Source organism: Bos grunniens, chromosome 25 (assembly GCF_055505025.1).
Source record: "Bos grunniens cultivar Pamir isolate PY7600 chromosome 25, Bosgru_T2T1.0, whole genome shotgun sequence".
Classification (NCBI taxonomy): Eukaryota; Metazoa; Chordata; class Mammalia; order Artiodactyla; family Bovidae; genus Bos; species Bos grunniens.
Window position 1 is genome coordinate 33,091,313 of NC_141189.1, and position 16,760 is coordinate 33,108,072.

The window sequence follows — 16,760 nt, forward strand, 5'->3', positions numbered from 1 at the left end:
GAAGTGCCTAGAATGGTGGTGTCGTGCCTCAGTCATTCATCCTAAAGGGTGAGTACCATGGCCTTGAGGGCCAGCTCTGTCCCCGTGGTCTCTCAAGAGGAGCGGCACCTCTGGAGGCCAGGGTGGGGAGCAGCAGGATGGCTTGGCTGGGAAGCAGAAGAGGCTACCAGGGTGGTGGGACGAGGCCTGGCTTACCCTCCGTGGGCACCCGGCCAGGGCACTTCCCTCACCACCTCATCCCAGACACCGAGCAGCAGCTGAAGGCTGGCTCGGGGGCAGCCCTCCGACCGGCCGGTAGTACCTGCTCCACTGGACGCTGTCCAGGCCAGTGGCGGCGCTCTTCTCCTCGTCTGTGGTGTTCTGCTCCTGCACGGAGGTGCTGGCGGCCAGCTCCGGGAGCTTGCTGCGCTCCATGATCACCATCTCTATCTCTGGAAGCAGACAGACACCGGGATGAGCCCGCGCGGCCCCGGATCGAGTTTCACAGACACGCTTGTGCTCCAGATGGAGACCAGCAGACCGCTCTGCAAACACCCAGCAAACACTCGACGGTGGCGACAGCAGCCCCTGCAACACCCACGCCGGGGAGCAATAAGACGGGGCCCGCACCCCCCTCTCCTTTCAGCTTGGCAATGTCAAGAAACGGCGTCTCATCTTGACAGGAAAGCCCAGATTACCATGATTTACTTCCACAGTTATCTATTCTCCTTTATTGATACCACACTTCCTTCCCAGAGGAATTGAGGAGCGTGGAAGAAATGACATGCGGTTAATAAAACATAACCGAATCCACTAAAGATATTCCAAACCTGTTTACACTGTAGCTTGGGCTCTGCCATGCCCAAAGCCTTTGTTTTATTTTCCCACTTACAGCTTCCAGAGAGCAGAGAGGGGAGGGACCTCGCTTTATTTTTCCCAATTAAATAGGGGCAACTTTCATAGCACCCGACTTGAGCACCGTGTACATTTTCATTTTCAGAAAAAGGTCTGAACCAACGAAGGAAAGTGTCCTGAGTTCGAGGTGGATGGTGGCTGTGCCGTGAGCTGTCCCTGTTATAATAGAGTTCCTCAACAAGTGGGTGTGGACCATCAAACACTTAGTTCTTAGAACCAGAGCTCAAGGGCTGCCCCCCATCTTCAGGAAATACGGTGAGGGGAAAGGATGACGAACCTGTGTGTCCCCTCATGAAGGACAGGCGAGCACCCGGGCTCTGCCATCGTCTCCCCTGACCCAAGCAAGAGCCTCCCACTGCTTATCTTGAGCCCACTGCCCCCACCCCCAACCCCAATTTGTTGTCCACACAGAACCAAGTGATTTTAAGCAGAAATTAGCCCAGGTCCCCTTCAGCCTTCCCATCATGCTCAGAACAAAATCCAAATGCTGTCCACGGTATCAAGGCCACGCACGGCCCGGCCCTTGACCACCGCTGACTGCACCCCCGGGCCCTCTCTGCCCCACCAGCTGTCCTGCGCTTCCTGTCACTCGCCTTGGACCCGCATGGCTTTGCTCCTGCCCCGGGGTCTTTACATGGCTGCTTACTCTGCCTGGAACATTCTCACCCCAGTCTTCCCTCCCCAGGCACCACTCAATCACGTCACTTGAGACTCAACTTGAACGTCGCCGTCTCAGGGATGTCTTCTCAGACACCCTCCCCATCGGTTTTCCCTCTACCTCTCCAAGTTACTATGAATTCAACTCCATACGTCTTTCAGATTTCCCTTGTTTCTCCCCAATATCCTTTTTAAGTTCCAGGACCCCCGCCTGGATAACCATGTTATATCCAGCTGTCACATCTTAGGCTCCTCTTGGCTGAAACAGTTCCTCAGACCTCCCTTCCTCCGGATGACCTTATGGATTGAGGAGTCTGGTTGGGCATTTTTAGGACGCCCCTCAATCTGGGTTTCAGCGACATTCTTCCTATTATTAGACTGGGCTTATGGGTTTCTGGGAGGAAGACCACAGAGAGGAAGTGCTGTCTCATCATATCCTATCAAGGGCACAGCCTAGCAACATGACTTATGATGTGGGATGTTCATCTGCATCACTCGGACAAGGGAAAGCTGGTCAGAGTCCTCCACTGGAGAGGGACTTTTCCTCCTCCTTGCATCCCATACCCTTCGGAAGCAAGTCATTAAGCGCAGCTCACGAACTTGAGGATTACAGAGCTATGTTCTGTCTCCTTAAGGGAGGGCAGCTACATAAATTACTTGGAATTCTTCCATAGAGATGTCCCCTCCCCACTCTTCTTGATTTTACTTTATGGTATTTATAACTACAGGTATCCTCACTTTTTAAAGTTTTGCTTTTAGGCCACTTGGCTTTTATGGAAAGACCTGTATTAGTACCTGTTTTTTCTAACCAAAAGAAACCTGAAAAGGACTTTCCCTTTTACAAAAATAGGAGAAAAACAGAAATAGCATTTAGCGTTGGTGTTGCAGCAGTCATTACAGAGGCAGCGTGCACCCTGAGTGTGGACACGGCCCCGCCACACTCCTTCCTGGGAAGCAGAGGTCGCTAGCACCTCAGCGTCGAGCTGCCGTAGCTGTGAGCTGTGCTGGTGCCTGGGGTCCATCTACTCTGGGCATCTGTTAGCAAGGTGTGTGCTAAGGGCACTGCATCCTGGCTTTATACCATCTTCTCTCACTAAAAGTCTCTACTTTCAGATTTCGGGAGAAACCTGCACCTGGATTTTACATTCTCTACTGGTTTGCTTGTTTCCTGTCCGCCTTCCCCACCCTAGGATGTGGGCTCCATGAGAGCAGCTGCCGTATCTGTCTTGTCCTCCACCAGAACTGCAGTGTCTAGTCCAGGGCCTGGCATAAGGCAAATGCTCAATACAAAACCCTGGAGTGGATCATGTCTGACGGGTCTGCCTAGGGCCAAGCAGGGCTGGCAATGACGCTCAGCAGCTGTGATGTGTAGAGCACGTCCAACCTGCGATCCATGTGTGTGCAGTGTCCTGATGGGGGTGGGCTGCATCCTGGCCTCCCTTCTGGGACTGTTAAGGTGACTGTGCTTGCGACTGTCCTCTGGCTGGGAAGACTGCACCGCCCCCCCCCACGCCAACCATGGGCCTGGACCTGGGGGAGGGGGCTTGCTCTCACCAGGCCCCTCCCTCCCAGCGTGGTCTGAAGTCAGACAACACAGGTCAGAGTCCCCCACGGGGTCAGCCCCATCACACAGGTCGGGGTTGACACGCCAGTTTTAAGTGCCATGTGTTTGCACAGTCTGTGTTTAACACGCATTAGAAGAAAATCCTAACTGCACAGAAAGTCTGTTTTGTGGATGCTACTGCTTAGGATGAAGCTAAATTTAAGACAAAACCACTGAGTCAATTCACCAAGAGCTACTGAGTAAACCACAGTGCATGCAGCCCACAGCCACGGCAGAGGGCAGGAGGCGCTGCCATCTGAGAAGCACCATTTGCTTCCTTCCTCCCATACTCCCTCCACTAGCCTCCTTCAGGGCCTCCCAACAACTCTCATCTCCTCCCAAGTGGGGTGCAGATATCCCAGTGGGTATGCAAGATGATTTGATAGGCAAAACCTCCTTATTTTTAACTATTATCTTTTAAAAAATCTATTTTTTTCATGTTATGATGTACATAACATTTGCACATTAATACAAATACGTATAGTCCATAATAAACGTATATATATATATTGGGGAGATGCATGTTGAATTACATATGTGTTTACTGTTGAGACATGTCATCTGAAGACTACCAAGTGAGACAATGGTGCCAGCCTCTGACGTCTGCCCTGTGACCCTTTGACCTGCTTCCCACCCTTCCTCCTGGTCTGCTGGGCTGACACAGCAGGAACTCAGCTCCGAGGACTCCCCAGGGTTACAGGGCTAAGCCCTAGTGCCTCCATCTGCTGTGATGTAGTTGTTCCTTTGTGGCTTTTTAATCTCCCTGGACACTCTGAGAGTTCTGGAGCAGAGATGAGGCTGAAGATAAGTCAGCCTAGCGCTCACCAAACTGTGTTAGCAAGTGCACACTGATTCTGAACAATTTCCCAAGGCTAAGAGATGAGCACAGAGCTGTTCCAGGGGCAGGCTGGGCGGGTGCCCAAATATCTCTGACCACAGGTCCCCTCATGCCCTCCACAGAGGCCCCTGAAGCTCCTTTCAGGAATTCTGCAGCTTCCCACAAAATGGCCTGAAAACCACTAGTTTGGTCCTAGAGACTGAATATGAGGAAACAGAAACCCAGAAGTAGAATGACTCTTTTTTTTTTTTTTTGGCTGCACCATGCAGTATGCAGAACTTCCCTGACCAGGGATCGAACTCATGCTCCCTTCAGTGGACGTGCAGCATCTTAACCATTGGACCGCCAGGGAAGTTTGATAGTAACTCTTCACACCGCTAGAAAATCTGCACTAGAAGCCAAGTCTGCCCCCCTCCTACTTCCCAGGTCACTCCTGGTGCAGAATCAGGCCTGTAAGGGCCTCTCCACACACGACGAGGCTTCCAAACCTTGGCTGTGTCACCCCGGTTCTCACAGCTGCACCCCCATACCGCCCACGCCGCCCCCCAACAAACAACTCCTCCAACAGGCGTAAGTGTAGGATGAGCTGCTTCACGTAGTTCTCTAGGTAAAATACACAACAGTTCCTCCAATGCCAAGCAGGTCTTCCCTTGTCCTTTAAACTCTTGAAACCGGTGATCCCTACCCAGGGCTGCCAGCTCCTGGAAACTGAATGCAAAGTGCCAGGTGGGCCTGAGAGGAGTGGCTAACAGGTTTTAGAGGACAGGTTCTCACCGGAGTCTCACTGTTCCAAAATGGACCCTACAGCCATCTTCAAAAGTGGATGCTGACGAGGATCTGGCCTTGGTGATGGAAGCTCAAAGGGCACCCCTCTTTATGCCGCATCAGGATGTCTGGCATGGTTCTGTACAGCTCCCTGCTGACATCATGCCTGCCTTGGTGTGGCCTCACTCCCCTCCCAGGGTACGTGCACCATGCTGCCGCCACCAGGGCAAGCAGACCGGGGGCTCACGTGGACAGGTTTTCTCTGATTCCAAGCGCTGATGATGAATTCCCAGGGAGCTCCATCTGAACCTCAGTTATCGTACCAGGAGCCCCCACTTAGCCCACCAGGTTTCTGTTTTAGAGGTTAAAGGGACTGAAGCTCTACCTAGTCCTCTGTGCGCTGTGCGTGCATGCTCGGTTGTGTCTGACTCTTTGTGACCCCGTGGACTGCAGTCCGCCGGGCTCCTCGGTCCATGGGATTTCCTAGGCAAAAATACTGGAGTGAGTTGCCATTTCTTCCTCCAGGGGATCTTTCCAGCCCAGGGATCAAGCCCAAGTCTCCTACGTCTCCTGTACTGGCAGGCAGATTCTTTACCACTTGAGCCCCCGGGGAAGCCCTAGTCCAGCTCTGCTCAAACTTCAGTCATGGGCCTGCTTTCACCATTTCTGCCGTGTCTCCGTTGCCTGAACTACTTGTTAATCATTTGATTCGAACTCTCACACTTTTTTTTTTTTTACTTAAATACATTTTCAGAGAAAACTTTAAATCACTTCTATATCCTTCAGTTGAGCAATCCGACTTGCAGGAATTTATTTGGAAGACACACCTCCAACGATATGAAAATGCACAGGCACAAGGGCATTCACCACAGCATTATTGGTAATTGCAAAATACTGGAAACTACCTAAATGTCCGAGCATAAAGACTGATTGAATAGACCATGGTACACATGGCACAGCTGGGAAAGGAATGAGGAAGGCCACTGTGAACTGACACAGAGCGATTTCCGGAGGCAGGGCTACGCGGAGACAGCCAAGGGCCAAAGAGCATATATGGTGGACTGCACTCTGAGTGTGAGAAAGAAGGGAAAACAATAAAGCATGCACACCTCTGCTTCTTTTTACACAAAGAAACCCAGGAAGGATATTGCAGAAAACAATAAGTTCGTTATGTACAAGAGGGAGGGGAACAGGATGGAAGGTATGTGGGAAGAAGGATATTTCCTTGAACAAATGCTTTTGCATAGTTTTGAGTTGGTTAATGTTCCAAACTATTTTTTTTTAAAGAGAGAAATAAATTAAATCAATAAAAATGGGAAGGGCAAACCTTTAACTAAAAAAAAAGAGAGAGCGAGACTAAAATATAAAATATATTTCAAATGAATACCATATCTATCCTGAAGGGGGAAAAGAAAGGAAAGATAGACAAACCCAAATAGTTTATGACACAGTCTATACCTTCAGCTTAGGAACAGGTGAAGTATTTGGGGGCAGGGGGCAGGGAACTGTAAACAACTCTTGATTTATCAAACAATTCTGAAACTTCATAAAGATGTGTTATAGGATTGAGCAAATAGTAAATGTTTTGATGTCATTAGAAGCCAGCCTCTCACTGTAAAGGAAGAGACATCAAAACGAGTGCGGCAAGTCAAGAAAAAACACTCCTGGGACTGACTGGAATTGGAGATGTTGGTAACATGCATTTTGTATATATACCTGCATGTATTTCCTAGCTCTGTTCACTGAAGGGTTCAAATAGCAGAACACCCCATGTAGTCAGAAGCACATCTGGTGCCCAGATCTCGGCCTGCTGAAAACCATTCAGTCATTGACGCTGAAAGGGAACAGGGCTTTCCAGAGAAATTAACCCTGAGGAAGGGCAGAGTTGGTGGAAAATGAACCTGGAATACCTTATTATGACACAAAGTGTCACAACTGTTAAAAAAAAAAAAAAAGGAAGAGGGCAGATCACAAAGATGTAGCAGCCAGCTTGAAAGGGTTCTCAAGGGTCAAATCTGGGACGATGTGAGCACCCAATTAATTAAATACAGTACTGAAATACAAACCACTAAAAAACTGGAATCCGTGAGTCTGTGCCAAGGCTAGATAGATGAATGAATGGGAAGGAGGCAGGAATCTCGCCTGCAGTGCAGTACCGAGCGCTGACACTGGGAAACCAGCCTTCTCCTGCGATCCTAATAAAGACTCAGCAAGGACCGGCAATGATGCCACAGCTAAGGGGGGTGCTATTCACTGACAACACTGTGTTAGTCTCAGGTATACAGCAAGGTGATTCATTAGTATACATATACGTCACCTTGCTGTATCTCCAACATATACATATTCTTTTTCAGATTCTTTCCATTATAGGTTACTGCTGCTACTGCTAAGTCGCTTCAGTCGTGTCCGACTCTGTGCAACCCCACAGACGGCAGCCCACCAGGCTCCGCTGTCCCTGGGATTCTGAAGGCAAGAACACCGGAGTGGGTTGCCATTTCCTTCTCCAATGCATGAAACTGAAAAGTGAAAGTGAAGTCGCTCAGTTGCGTTTGACTCTTTGCGACCCCATGAACTGCAGCCTACCAGGCTCCTCCGTCCATGGGATTTTCCAGGCAAGAGTACTGGAGTGGGGTGCCACTGCCTTCTCCTTCTTGTATAGGTTACTACAAGATAGTAATATAGTCCCCTGTGCTATGCAGTAGGTCCTTGTTGCTTATCTATTTTATACAGTAATGTATGTCTACTAATCCCAAACTCCTAATTTATCCCTCCCCCACTTTCCCCTTTCATAATCATAGGTTTGTTTTCTTTGTCTGTGAGTCTGTTTTGTAAGTTCATCTGTATATATATTTTTAGATTCTACATACGAGCTGTCGTACGATATTTGTCTTTCTCTTAGTCTGACCATCTCCAGGTCCGTCCATGTTGCTGCAAATGGCATTATTTCACTCTTATTTATGGCTGAGTAATATTACATTGTGTATATACATCGCACCTTCTTTATCCATTCATCTATCCGTGGATACTTAGGTTGCTTCCATGTCTTGGATATTGTAAATAGTGCTGCTATGAACACTGGGATGCCCGTATCTTTTTCCAATTAGAGTTTTCATCTTTTCTGAATACACGCCCAGGAGTGGCATTGCTGGTTCGTCTGATAACACTATTTTAACATTTTAGAGGAGCCTCCATACTATTTTCCAGAGTGGTTGCACCAATTTACATCCCCACCAACAGGAAGGGGATCTGTGCAGGCAGGTTCTAAGGGGAGATTTTAATGAGGCACAGGATATCTGCATTATGTCCAAGTGTTTCCCATGGATTGCAAATTAGCTCCTAAAAGAAAAAGTAATGATACAGTGCAGAAGCTGGGCCACACCTTCACCTGCTGGCAAAAATTAACATCACCCATGAAGGACAGAAGGGCATCATGCGCCTCCAGAAGTGACACCCTGGGAAGGACATGTCACCTGTGCCAGACTCCAACCAAGAACGCTTAACCTCAACCTAATCAGAAAGAAACATTCAAGACAGAATGAGGAACGTTCTATTAAAACAAAGGTGGGGGAGATTCTGTATTCTTCAAAACTGTCAAAGTTGGAAAAGAGAAAGACAGACTGTGAAAATATCCAGAGTAAAGGAGGGTAAAGGGACGTGGTAATCCAAGGTACAGCCTGACCCTGGACTGGATTCTGTCCCTGGAGGGAGGAAATATGCTACAAAGGGTGTCATCAGGCCAATGGAGAACCTGGGCAGAAGGAACCCATTACAACGGTGCTAACTGTGCAGTGGTCCCAGCGGAGAACGCCCTGCACTCAGCAAATTCAGGCTCAAGAGTTTAGGATGGAAGGGGTGTGCTGGATGCAACCTATCCAGAAAAAAAGGAGTGTGTGTGTGTGTGTGTGTGAGAGAGAGAGAGAGAGACAGACAGACAGACAGTGTGTGGAGAGGGAGAGAAAATACAGATAGGAAAGCAAATGGGGTATAAGATGTTAAAATGTGAAAGTGGCTAAACACGTGTTCTTTACACTATTTTTGTTTTGTTTTTTTCACTTTTTATAAACTTGAAATTATTTTCAAATAAAATATTTTTAGGAATTACTACTATCAGCATAAAACCAGTACCGATAGAGAGCAACTGTGAAAAATATACACATGATGAATAAACAGAAAATCCTGAGGCCTATTGTACTCATGGAAAGGGGTGTCTGGAGAACATGAGGAGGTCAAAGGCACACACCAACCACGAGGCTCCCCCACCCCACCCCCCAGAGCTGAGATCCCGACAAGAAACCTCTCACTGTGGTCTTCAAGGCCCTCTCTCTCGGTCCCACCCAAAGCCATCTCCACATCCCCCAGTCAGGCCAACACTGGCCTAGTGGAACCTCTACAGCTTATGGAAAGGAAACCAAGGCACAGAGGGGTCAAGAGGTGGGCTCCTCTTCCCAAACTACCTGCACGGTGTAAACCGCATCTGTGGGGTATTGGTTTCTGCGCCAGGCACCGTGGCCCACAAGCCTGAAGGCTCCAGTATCCAGCCTGGCAGTGGCGGGACCCCTCACACAACTGATTCGGGCCTCTGGGAGTGGAAGGATGTGAAGCTGCCAGGCTGGGAGCAAAAACTCAAGTGTCCAGCTCCTCTAGCTTCGGCAAGCCCCAGCTGGACCTTGCTTGGCCTCTATTGTTTCCACAAAAACCTCTTCAGCAAAATAGTGTCTGCGTATCCATATTCACAGCAGCCAAAAGGTGCAACCAACCCAGGTGACCACTGAGTGAAGCAAGGCAGAAAGAGAAAGACAAATATCATACACTAACGCATATATATGGAATCTAGAAAGATGGTACTGATGTACAGGGTAGCAAAGGAGACACAAAGACCAGACTTAACATGGAAAACGCTGGGAGTTTGATGGATGATGCAGGACACCCAAGGTCGGTGCTCTGTGACAACCTGGAGGGATGGGGCAGGAGGTGGGCTCAGGAGGGAGGGGACACAAGTGTGCCTGTAGCCGATTCATACTGATGTATGGCAAAACCATCACGATATTGTAAACTAATCATTCTCCAATTAAAACAAATGAAATTTAAAAAAGAAAAGATAAGCCAAATGGAGTTTATTCAAAAAATGAAATATCGTCAGCCTTAAAAAGGAAGAAAATCCCACCACATGTTATAACACAGATGAATCTCGGGTACTCGGGATGCTCAGTGAAAGAAGCCGGTCCCAAAAAGACAAACACTGTATTGATTCCACTTATATGAGGCACCTAGAGTGGTCAAATGCATCAGCCAGGAAGTGGGGTAGAGGCTGTTAGGGGCAGGAGGGAGGGAGAACAGGGAGATGTTTAGTGGGTAGGGTTTCGCTTTGGGAGGATGAAGCTTTCTGGGGCTGGAAGGCAGTAATGGTTGTGCGAATCACTGAACGAGCAGGAGAGGCCTGCAGACTCTCAGGATCCAAGGATGTCAACCTCCGTCCCCTCATGTGACAACTCTGGCCAAATCCCTAAGCTTTCCCAGTACTCTGTCACTGTGGATTTTTTTTTTTTTTTTTAATAACAGCCATAATTCATCAACTTCCCAGGGTGATGGGCATTCTAATCTGATTAATATTTGGTAAATGAAGTGCTTTTCAGGGAAATGGCAGGCCTGACCTCCCAACAGTCTTTGACTTGACAAATGCAAGGATTTTCTCAGTTGCCCTCTGCGGTCAATGTTCCAGCCATCACAGTGAGGCCAGATGATAAAAAGAGGGGCAGGGAATGATAAGAAGGTCTTAGAAAGAAGGTTATGGAGAGGAGGGGAAGGATGCCCTTGCTGGTTACCTAGGAGATATGAGAAGGACCGCATGCTGTTGACTGGCTTTGGAGCAGAATTCCAAGAGGCCAGTAGTGCCTGGCAATGACACAGTGCGTATGTGCTGAGTATTTGTGGTACCCCTTCCTTTGTTTTTTTTTATTACTTTTCACTGGATTGTACAAGATTGAATTCAGAATTTGTTTTTTCTCCCTAGGAAGTTGCTTTCCAGAGGATTTGTCTAACCTGACCTCCAATCCTTCTCCTTATACTAGTTAAGCCCATTGGAAAAGCTGGTGCCCCCACACCTCTGTATCCCAGTGGCTCAGCCTCCCCATCCCTCTCCCACTCCCTGCTCCAGAAACACACAGACACACACATGCATGCACACACATACTTAACCACCTCACTGTTCATTATAGAAATTAACAGAGAAATAGGACCCACAGAAACTCGCCAGGGTGACCAAGCATATGCCCCCCCAACCAAGCTCAAGTCCCACTTTGGGCTCTCGCTCCACTGTCTTGCCAGGGCTCCTATTCGGTGTTCATGTGTCACCTGCTAAATGCTGAAGCACTAAAGGTTCTCATTTCTGACAACCTGAGGGCTGGCATCGCGCAGGCCCCTCTGTGGGTAAAGAAGCACAGAATGGGCAATGACTTGCCCAGTGTCACACAGCAGCTCTGGGGCAGAGTCATAGGTGTCTGGGATGCAGACCTTGACCGCCTGATACCTAGTCCCTGGCTCGCCCTCATCAGAAACCTGCTAGGCCTGGGGTTGGCTCTGGCTTTGCAAAAATGAGGCCAGAAGGTTCAATTTCATTTCAGTAGAGACTTCAGAAGGGGGGAAAAAAATAAAGCCAAGCTTGGGACTCCTTAAGTCCCAGCTAACTTGGCAGGTTCACAGCCACTACTGTTCTGTTCCCTCCATGCCCTCACAGGGATTCAAGAGAGGAGTCATCTTTGAAGGTCAGGCCACGAAACCAATGGCTGCTTTTCCTTATAGGCAAAAAGCCTATTTTCCCATATTTTTCAACCAAGAAATTAAAACAATTCATTCTCTTGTCTCAGGTCCACTTATTAAGCTACTGCTTTCAGTTCAGTTCAGTCGCTCAGCCGTGTCCGACTCTTTGCAACCCCATGAATCGCAGCATGACAGGCCTCCCTGTCCATCACCAACTCCCGGAGTTCACCCAAACTCATGTCCAAGTTACTGCTTTAACTGAATCCAAAAAGAAATGACTGTCGTTTCAGACTGAAGGTTAGACTAAGACATGAACGAGCATCTGGGTGCACACTCCTCTGGCCAGAGGGACCAGGGCACCCTGGTCTTCCTTTCAGCACTCAATTTCTAAAAATTAAAAGGTCCTGTGATTTGGTTTTTTTTTTTTTGGTTTCAGAATGAGTTGCCCATCACTGGGGACCTGAGGCAGAGCATATTTCTCTGCAAACCAGGGATGGGAGTGAAGGGTCCAGGGGTGCACATTTATTTCACACAACTTCCTTGTCTGGGCTTAAAAGTGGAGGAGGTGTGAACTCTGGGTGCTGCCTCTGTCGAAAAAAAAAAAACAAGTTGATGCCACATTCAAATCAGGTCATGGCAGACTTGTGACTTGTGACCATATGCCTTTTTATTCCTATGCTTTCTGCCGCCTTTTTAAGTAAAGAGTTCACTGCTGAAGTGGGGATGACGGGGTATGCAGGGGGAACTGGGGCCAGCATCTCTTTACGCGATAAGTCCAAGGCTGTCAACAAGCTCACCACGTCCAGGGACGACGTGAGAAGCACCACGTTACAGAGAAGCATCTGGGAGGAGAAGACAGCCACAGGTCCCGTCTCAAAACAGGAAGGGCATGGAAAGGAAAACAAGAAAAGACAAAGGAAGGGAGCAGCTGGCCTGAGGGAGACGGAGGAGTACGCAGAAATACTGTGGTTTTCTAAGAGAGCACCTGCTGTTTCTGGGAGCCCGGCACCCACACCTCCTTCTTCTGATGAATGTGTTTCTTTCTGAAGGCATCACGTAGGGCAGACGCACAACTGGCCTGACCAATCAGTGCTGGCCGTCCCTCTGCAGGGTGGGCAAGCCAGGTCCACCAGCACCAGTGAGCCTCGGCTCCCGGGCTTCAGTTACAGCTCTCTTTCCACTTGGTGGCTGGGCAGGATGTGGGCCCTGAGCTGCTGATGGTCATCTATGCACCCAAGTCCAGCCCCTCCTGTGCCTCCCAGTTAGACAAACAATAATTGCCTTTTCTGCTTGAGTTAGTCTGAGTTGAATATTTAAATCTTATAACCACAAGAATCCTAACATCCTCATGTTTAAAAAAAAAAGTCTTTATACTTCCTAGAGTCGCAATTTCCAGATGGGGACAATGAAGTCCAGAGCTTGGGGACACCCTCCAAGGCACACGTAGGTCTGGCTGGTGAGACAGGACCATAAGTAACATCTCCCATCTACACATCGACACTGTCCTCTGGCTTGACACCAAGTGAGAAAATGTGCCTGACACCCTTCCAAGTCACAGGAATTAACAGCTGTGTGGTTTCACCCAAACACAGAGACAGTCTAAGGAGAGAGCACCCAGCGGCCACACCTTCAAACACGAGAATAACTGAGAGGTCAAATAAACAATTCAAAGAGCCCCAGAATACACCTGTTGCTGCCCAGTTAGGTGTCTCTTTGCTGGATGGGCCTGCAAAAGTTGTGCTTATTTACGATGAGTTGGGCCAGGAAAACAGGAGGGCATTACAAAGCTGAGGGGGCCATGGAGAACCACACTCCCCTGGACCCTGAAGTTGGCATCAAACATCCAAACAAAGTCTCTCGGGAGATTCCTCTGAGCCCTGGCTGAGTAACCACCTGGAAAACAGGGTTCTCAAGGCTGGTGAACATGTATCCCTGTGCCCCCTACACAGGGCAGGCTCAGCCTGCAGGGAGCTCCCCCCTACCCAGGGAGACCACCCCCCACCCCCTGGATCCCAACAGGAAGCGGGGACGGCAGCCTTGCAGAGCCGCTGCAGCCCCGCTGCGCCAGGACTAGGCTGCCAGTTGAGTCACTGGATTGTGTGTTTGAGGCCAAGCCTGCCCCTGTCCACACCATGGTTAGTCACAGCCCCAGCCTGGTTAGACAGCAGCCCTTAAAAGGACTGGAACAAAAAGAGGTAGCATCTTTCCAAAACAAAATTGACGAGAACACAGTGTACAAAATGGGGTGAAGTCGTCCATTTTCCCCAGAGTGGCTACAGGACAGTAAACCAAAAGTTTCAGCAGATAATTTTCTCCCCAGTTAGACCAAAAAGTAAAAATGATGCAAATAAGCAAACAAGTATGGCTTACCTTGTGTCCACCCCTCACCTCCCCGCCACAGTGATATTTGTTGGCAAAGGGTTTCTGAACCAGAAAGGAATTCCTAAACCAAGATGCTTACTGCACACTTTGGACAGAAAAAAAAGCATGCTGGAGATCTCAGCCTCAAAAGAGGGCTGATGGCAGCAGGGAGACACTTGGGTTATATTCATCGAAATATGATTGTGGCATTTGCAGAGAGCTGCCAAGATCATCAGAATGGGGCCAGCGGGGTGGGGATGGGGGTGGGTTTTGGCTGCATAATTGCAGCAAACTCCCCCAAACAAATGAGTTCCCAGTCAACTGATTTACTGAGCGGCTCCATTTTCCAGCTTTGGACGCCTGGACTCGCACAGTCCAGGCTGATGGGCCGGCGAGCTGGCTGCAGAGGAGCTGCTGCGAGCCCAGGACCCAGAGGAGGGCTCACAGGAGATGCTCCCCCCACGCCTGAGCAGAACGCAGGCGGGAGCTGGGGAGAGCCCGGATCTGTCCCAGGAGGTGTGCTGGAAGCTCCCCTCTGGCGAGCAGAGCTCCCACCTCACTTGACCCCATCACCTCCTCCACCCTGAGCGTCCGGGGCCGTGGCCAGAGACCCCATCTGTGTGGCTGTGAGCCCGGCCCATGACACAAGCAACAGTTTAAACTTGCTTCATCCCTGGGGCTGACAATGCTCTCCAGATGGAAGCATTAGTGTCTAAACAAGAGGGAGGTGAAAAGTAAACCAGAATCGTCCTCGACAAGGGCAGAGAAGAGGACAAAACGATTCTGTTCCTGACCCCAATGCACCGAACACCAGCGCACCTCACTCTAAACAGATGAGGGCTTGAAAACAATCTTAGTGTAAGAATCTGGGGGGTTGCATTTGATTATTTGATTCCCTCCCAAACCATAATCGTATGAAAAGCATCTAATTTCATCAGCCCTGGGCCATTTTTCTTCCTGCAGTGCACTGGCAATAAAGATTTCAGTCAAAAATCATCATCCTGGGTTATCAGGATTATAAGGAAGAACACCAATAATGATAAAGATGACAACACTATCAATAATAATGACAGTAGTTATGAAATAATCATAGTGGGAGACACTTACGACATGGGCCAGGCACTGTTCTGAGCATGTTAAGTGCATTAGCCCATTTTATTCTCCTCATAACAAAGTAAATCCCCTCTTTTGACAAACGGGACACAGGGCAGGGAATAAGAGGGCAGGGCCTCGCCCCGGGCTGCCCAGGCTCCTACGGCCTGGCCACAGCTGTCGCCAAAGGCCGGGCAGTGTAGAGTGAGGCACACAGGTGTCTGGAACGACAGGCGCACCCAGGGACACACACGGGGTGCCAGACAGGACGGCCCAGTGGGCAGGCTGGCGGTGGCGCGTGCACTCACCTTCATTCTCCCCACTCGTCTTGATGCCTTTTGAACCACCCTCTGTACCTTTAGCCTTCTCGGCGTCTTCCTGGGCATCCTCGGCGGGCCCTTTCTCCTCGTCTTCCTCCTCCCCAACGTTTTTGTAGTTGGGTCTCTTTTGCACCCGCCTCTTGCCCTTGTGCTTGTTCATCTCAAGGGACCGCTCTAGTGTCTCGGTGGGTTTAATGAAACACCGAATGCTCGGCTTAGCCTGGAAAGTTGAACCAAGACAATGGACAGATTTGAACAGTGGGGTCTCACTGGCTCCTATGGAGCTGTCTGAAGGTTTCCACCCCAAGAATTTCCCTCCAATACAGCAAATTTTATGTCTTCGTTGATCATGACGGCTATTCAGTTCAGTTGCTCAGTCGTGTCTGACTCTTTGCGACCCCATGAACCGCAGCACACCAGGCCTCCCTGTCCATCACCAACTCCCACCCAAACCCACGTCCACTGAGTGGGTGATGCCATCCAATCATCTCATCCTCTGTCACCCCCTTCTCCTCCTGCCCTCAATCTTCCCCAGCATCAGGGTCTTTTCAAATGAGTCAGCTCTTCGCATCATCATTACTATTAAATAATCTAAACAATAGCACCAGCTACCATTTATTTATGGCCCACAGTCCCAAGTCACTGTGTCCTTGACCCACACCAGCTCCACGCTTCCCAAAGGTCAGAAACACACTTTTAATACTTTGGTGGTACTTTCTATGTGCCCGATGGTGTTTTAAGGGCTCTGACTGCATTACCTCACTTAACAGTTTACAAAACCCCCAGAGAATAATAGTTATGCTCAGATGAGGAAATGGAAGTTCAGAGATGTTACATGACCCACCCAAGGCCACACAGCCAGGAGGTGACAGAGCTGGGATTCAAAACCACTTACCATCTGCACAATTTATGTCTAAACCACAGCGCACTGATGTCATTGTTAACTTTCAATTTAAATATATTTATTTTAAGAGGAACTATATATCACAACACAAATGAAACACCACTGTGCCTTGCTAATGTAAAAATAGAAAAGAAAAAGCAAGGTGAGCTGGATATAACCAGATTGCTGGCTCTCTTTAGAAGGGGAGCCTAACAGGTATGAGCAATGAGTTAAAGCTCATTCCCAAAGGAAACCTGCCCCCAAGGAAGAGGTTTTTCCCTAAAAAGTCCAAAGGTTTTTAAGAGAAAAGAAAAAGGCCTGTGTGTCACCACAGTTCATACCCTGCATTGTGGAAACCACAGCTGTGTCTCCATCCTTACAGCAACCATGAGATACAGATTATCAATCCCATTTTACAGATGAGAAAATGAGGCCCAGAAGGGCTAGGTGACTTGCCCAACGTCACACAGTTACTGGCTGCGGAGTCAGAATCTGGGCTCTCGATTCTGCGAGAGCCCAATCCCAAAGCCCTAGGCTCTTCTAAAATAATAGTGCTTCACCAGGAGCTCAAACTGAGTTCCCTGCTTAGCA

General features: G+C 49.0%; 1 protein-coding gene across 15 annotated transcripts in view; it reads right to left on the minus strand.

The window, feature by feature from the left end:
• Positions 1-16,760, minus strand: part of CLEC16A (C-type lectin domain containing 16A) — a 236,597-nt gene that overhangs the window by 155,309 nt on the left and 64,528 nt on the right. For 10 of the 15 annotated variants that reach the window (XM_086375775.1, XM_086375772.1, XM_086375777.1 and 7 more), the window contains 2 exons: positions 15,275-15,506; positions 302-431 (listed from right to left, as the gene is read on the minus strand). In XM_086375775.1, coding sequence (XP_086231901.1) covers positions 302-431; positions 15,275-15,506 — 362 coding nt within the window. The remainder of the gene's footprint in view (positions 1-301; positions 432-15,274; positions 15,507-16,760) is intronic. The other 5 variants (XM_086375773.1, XM_086375778.1, XM_086375776.1 and 2 more) reach the window with 1 other exon arrangement.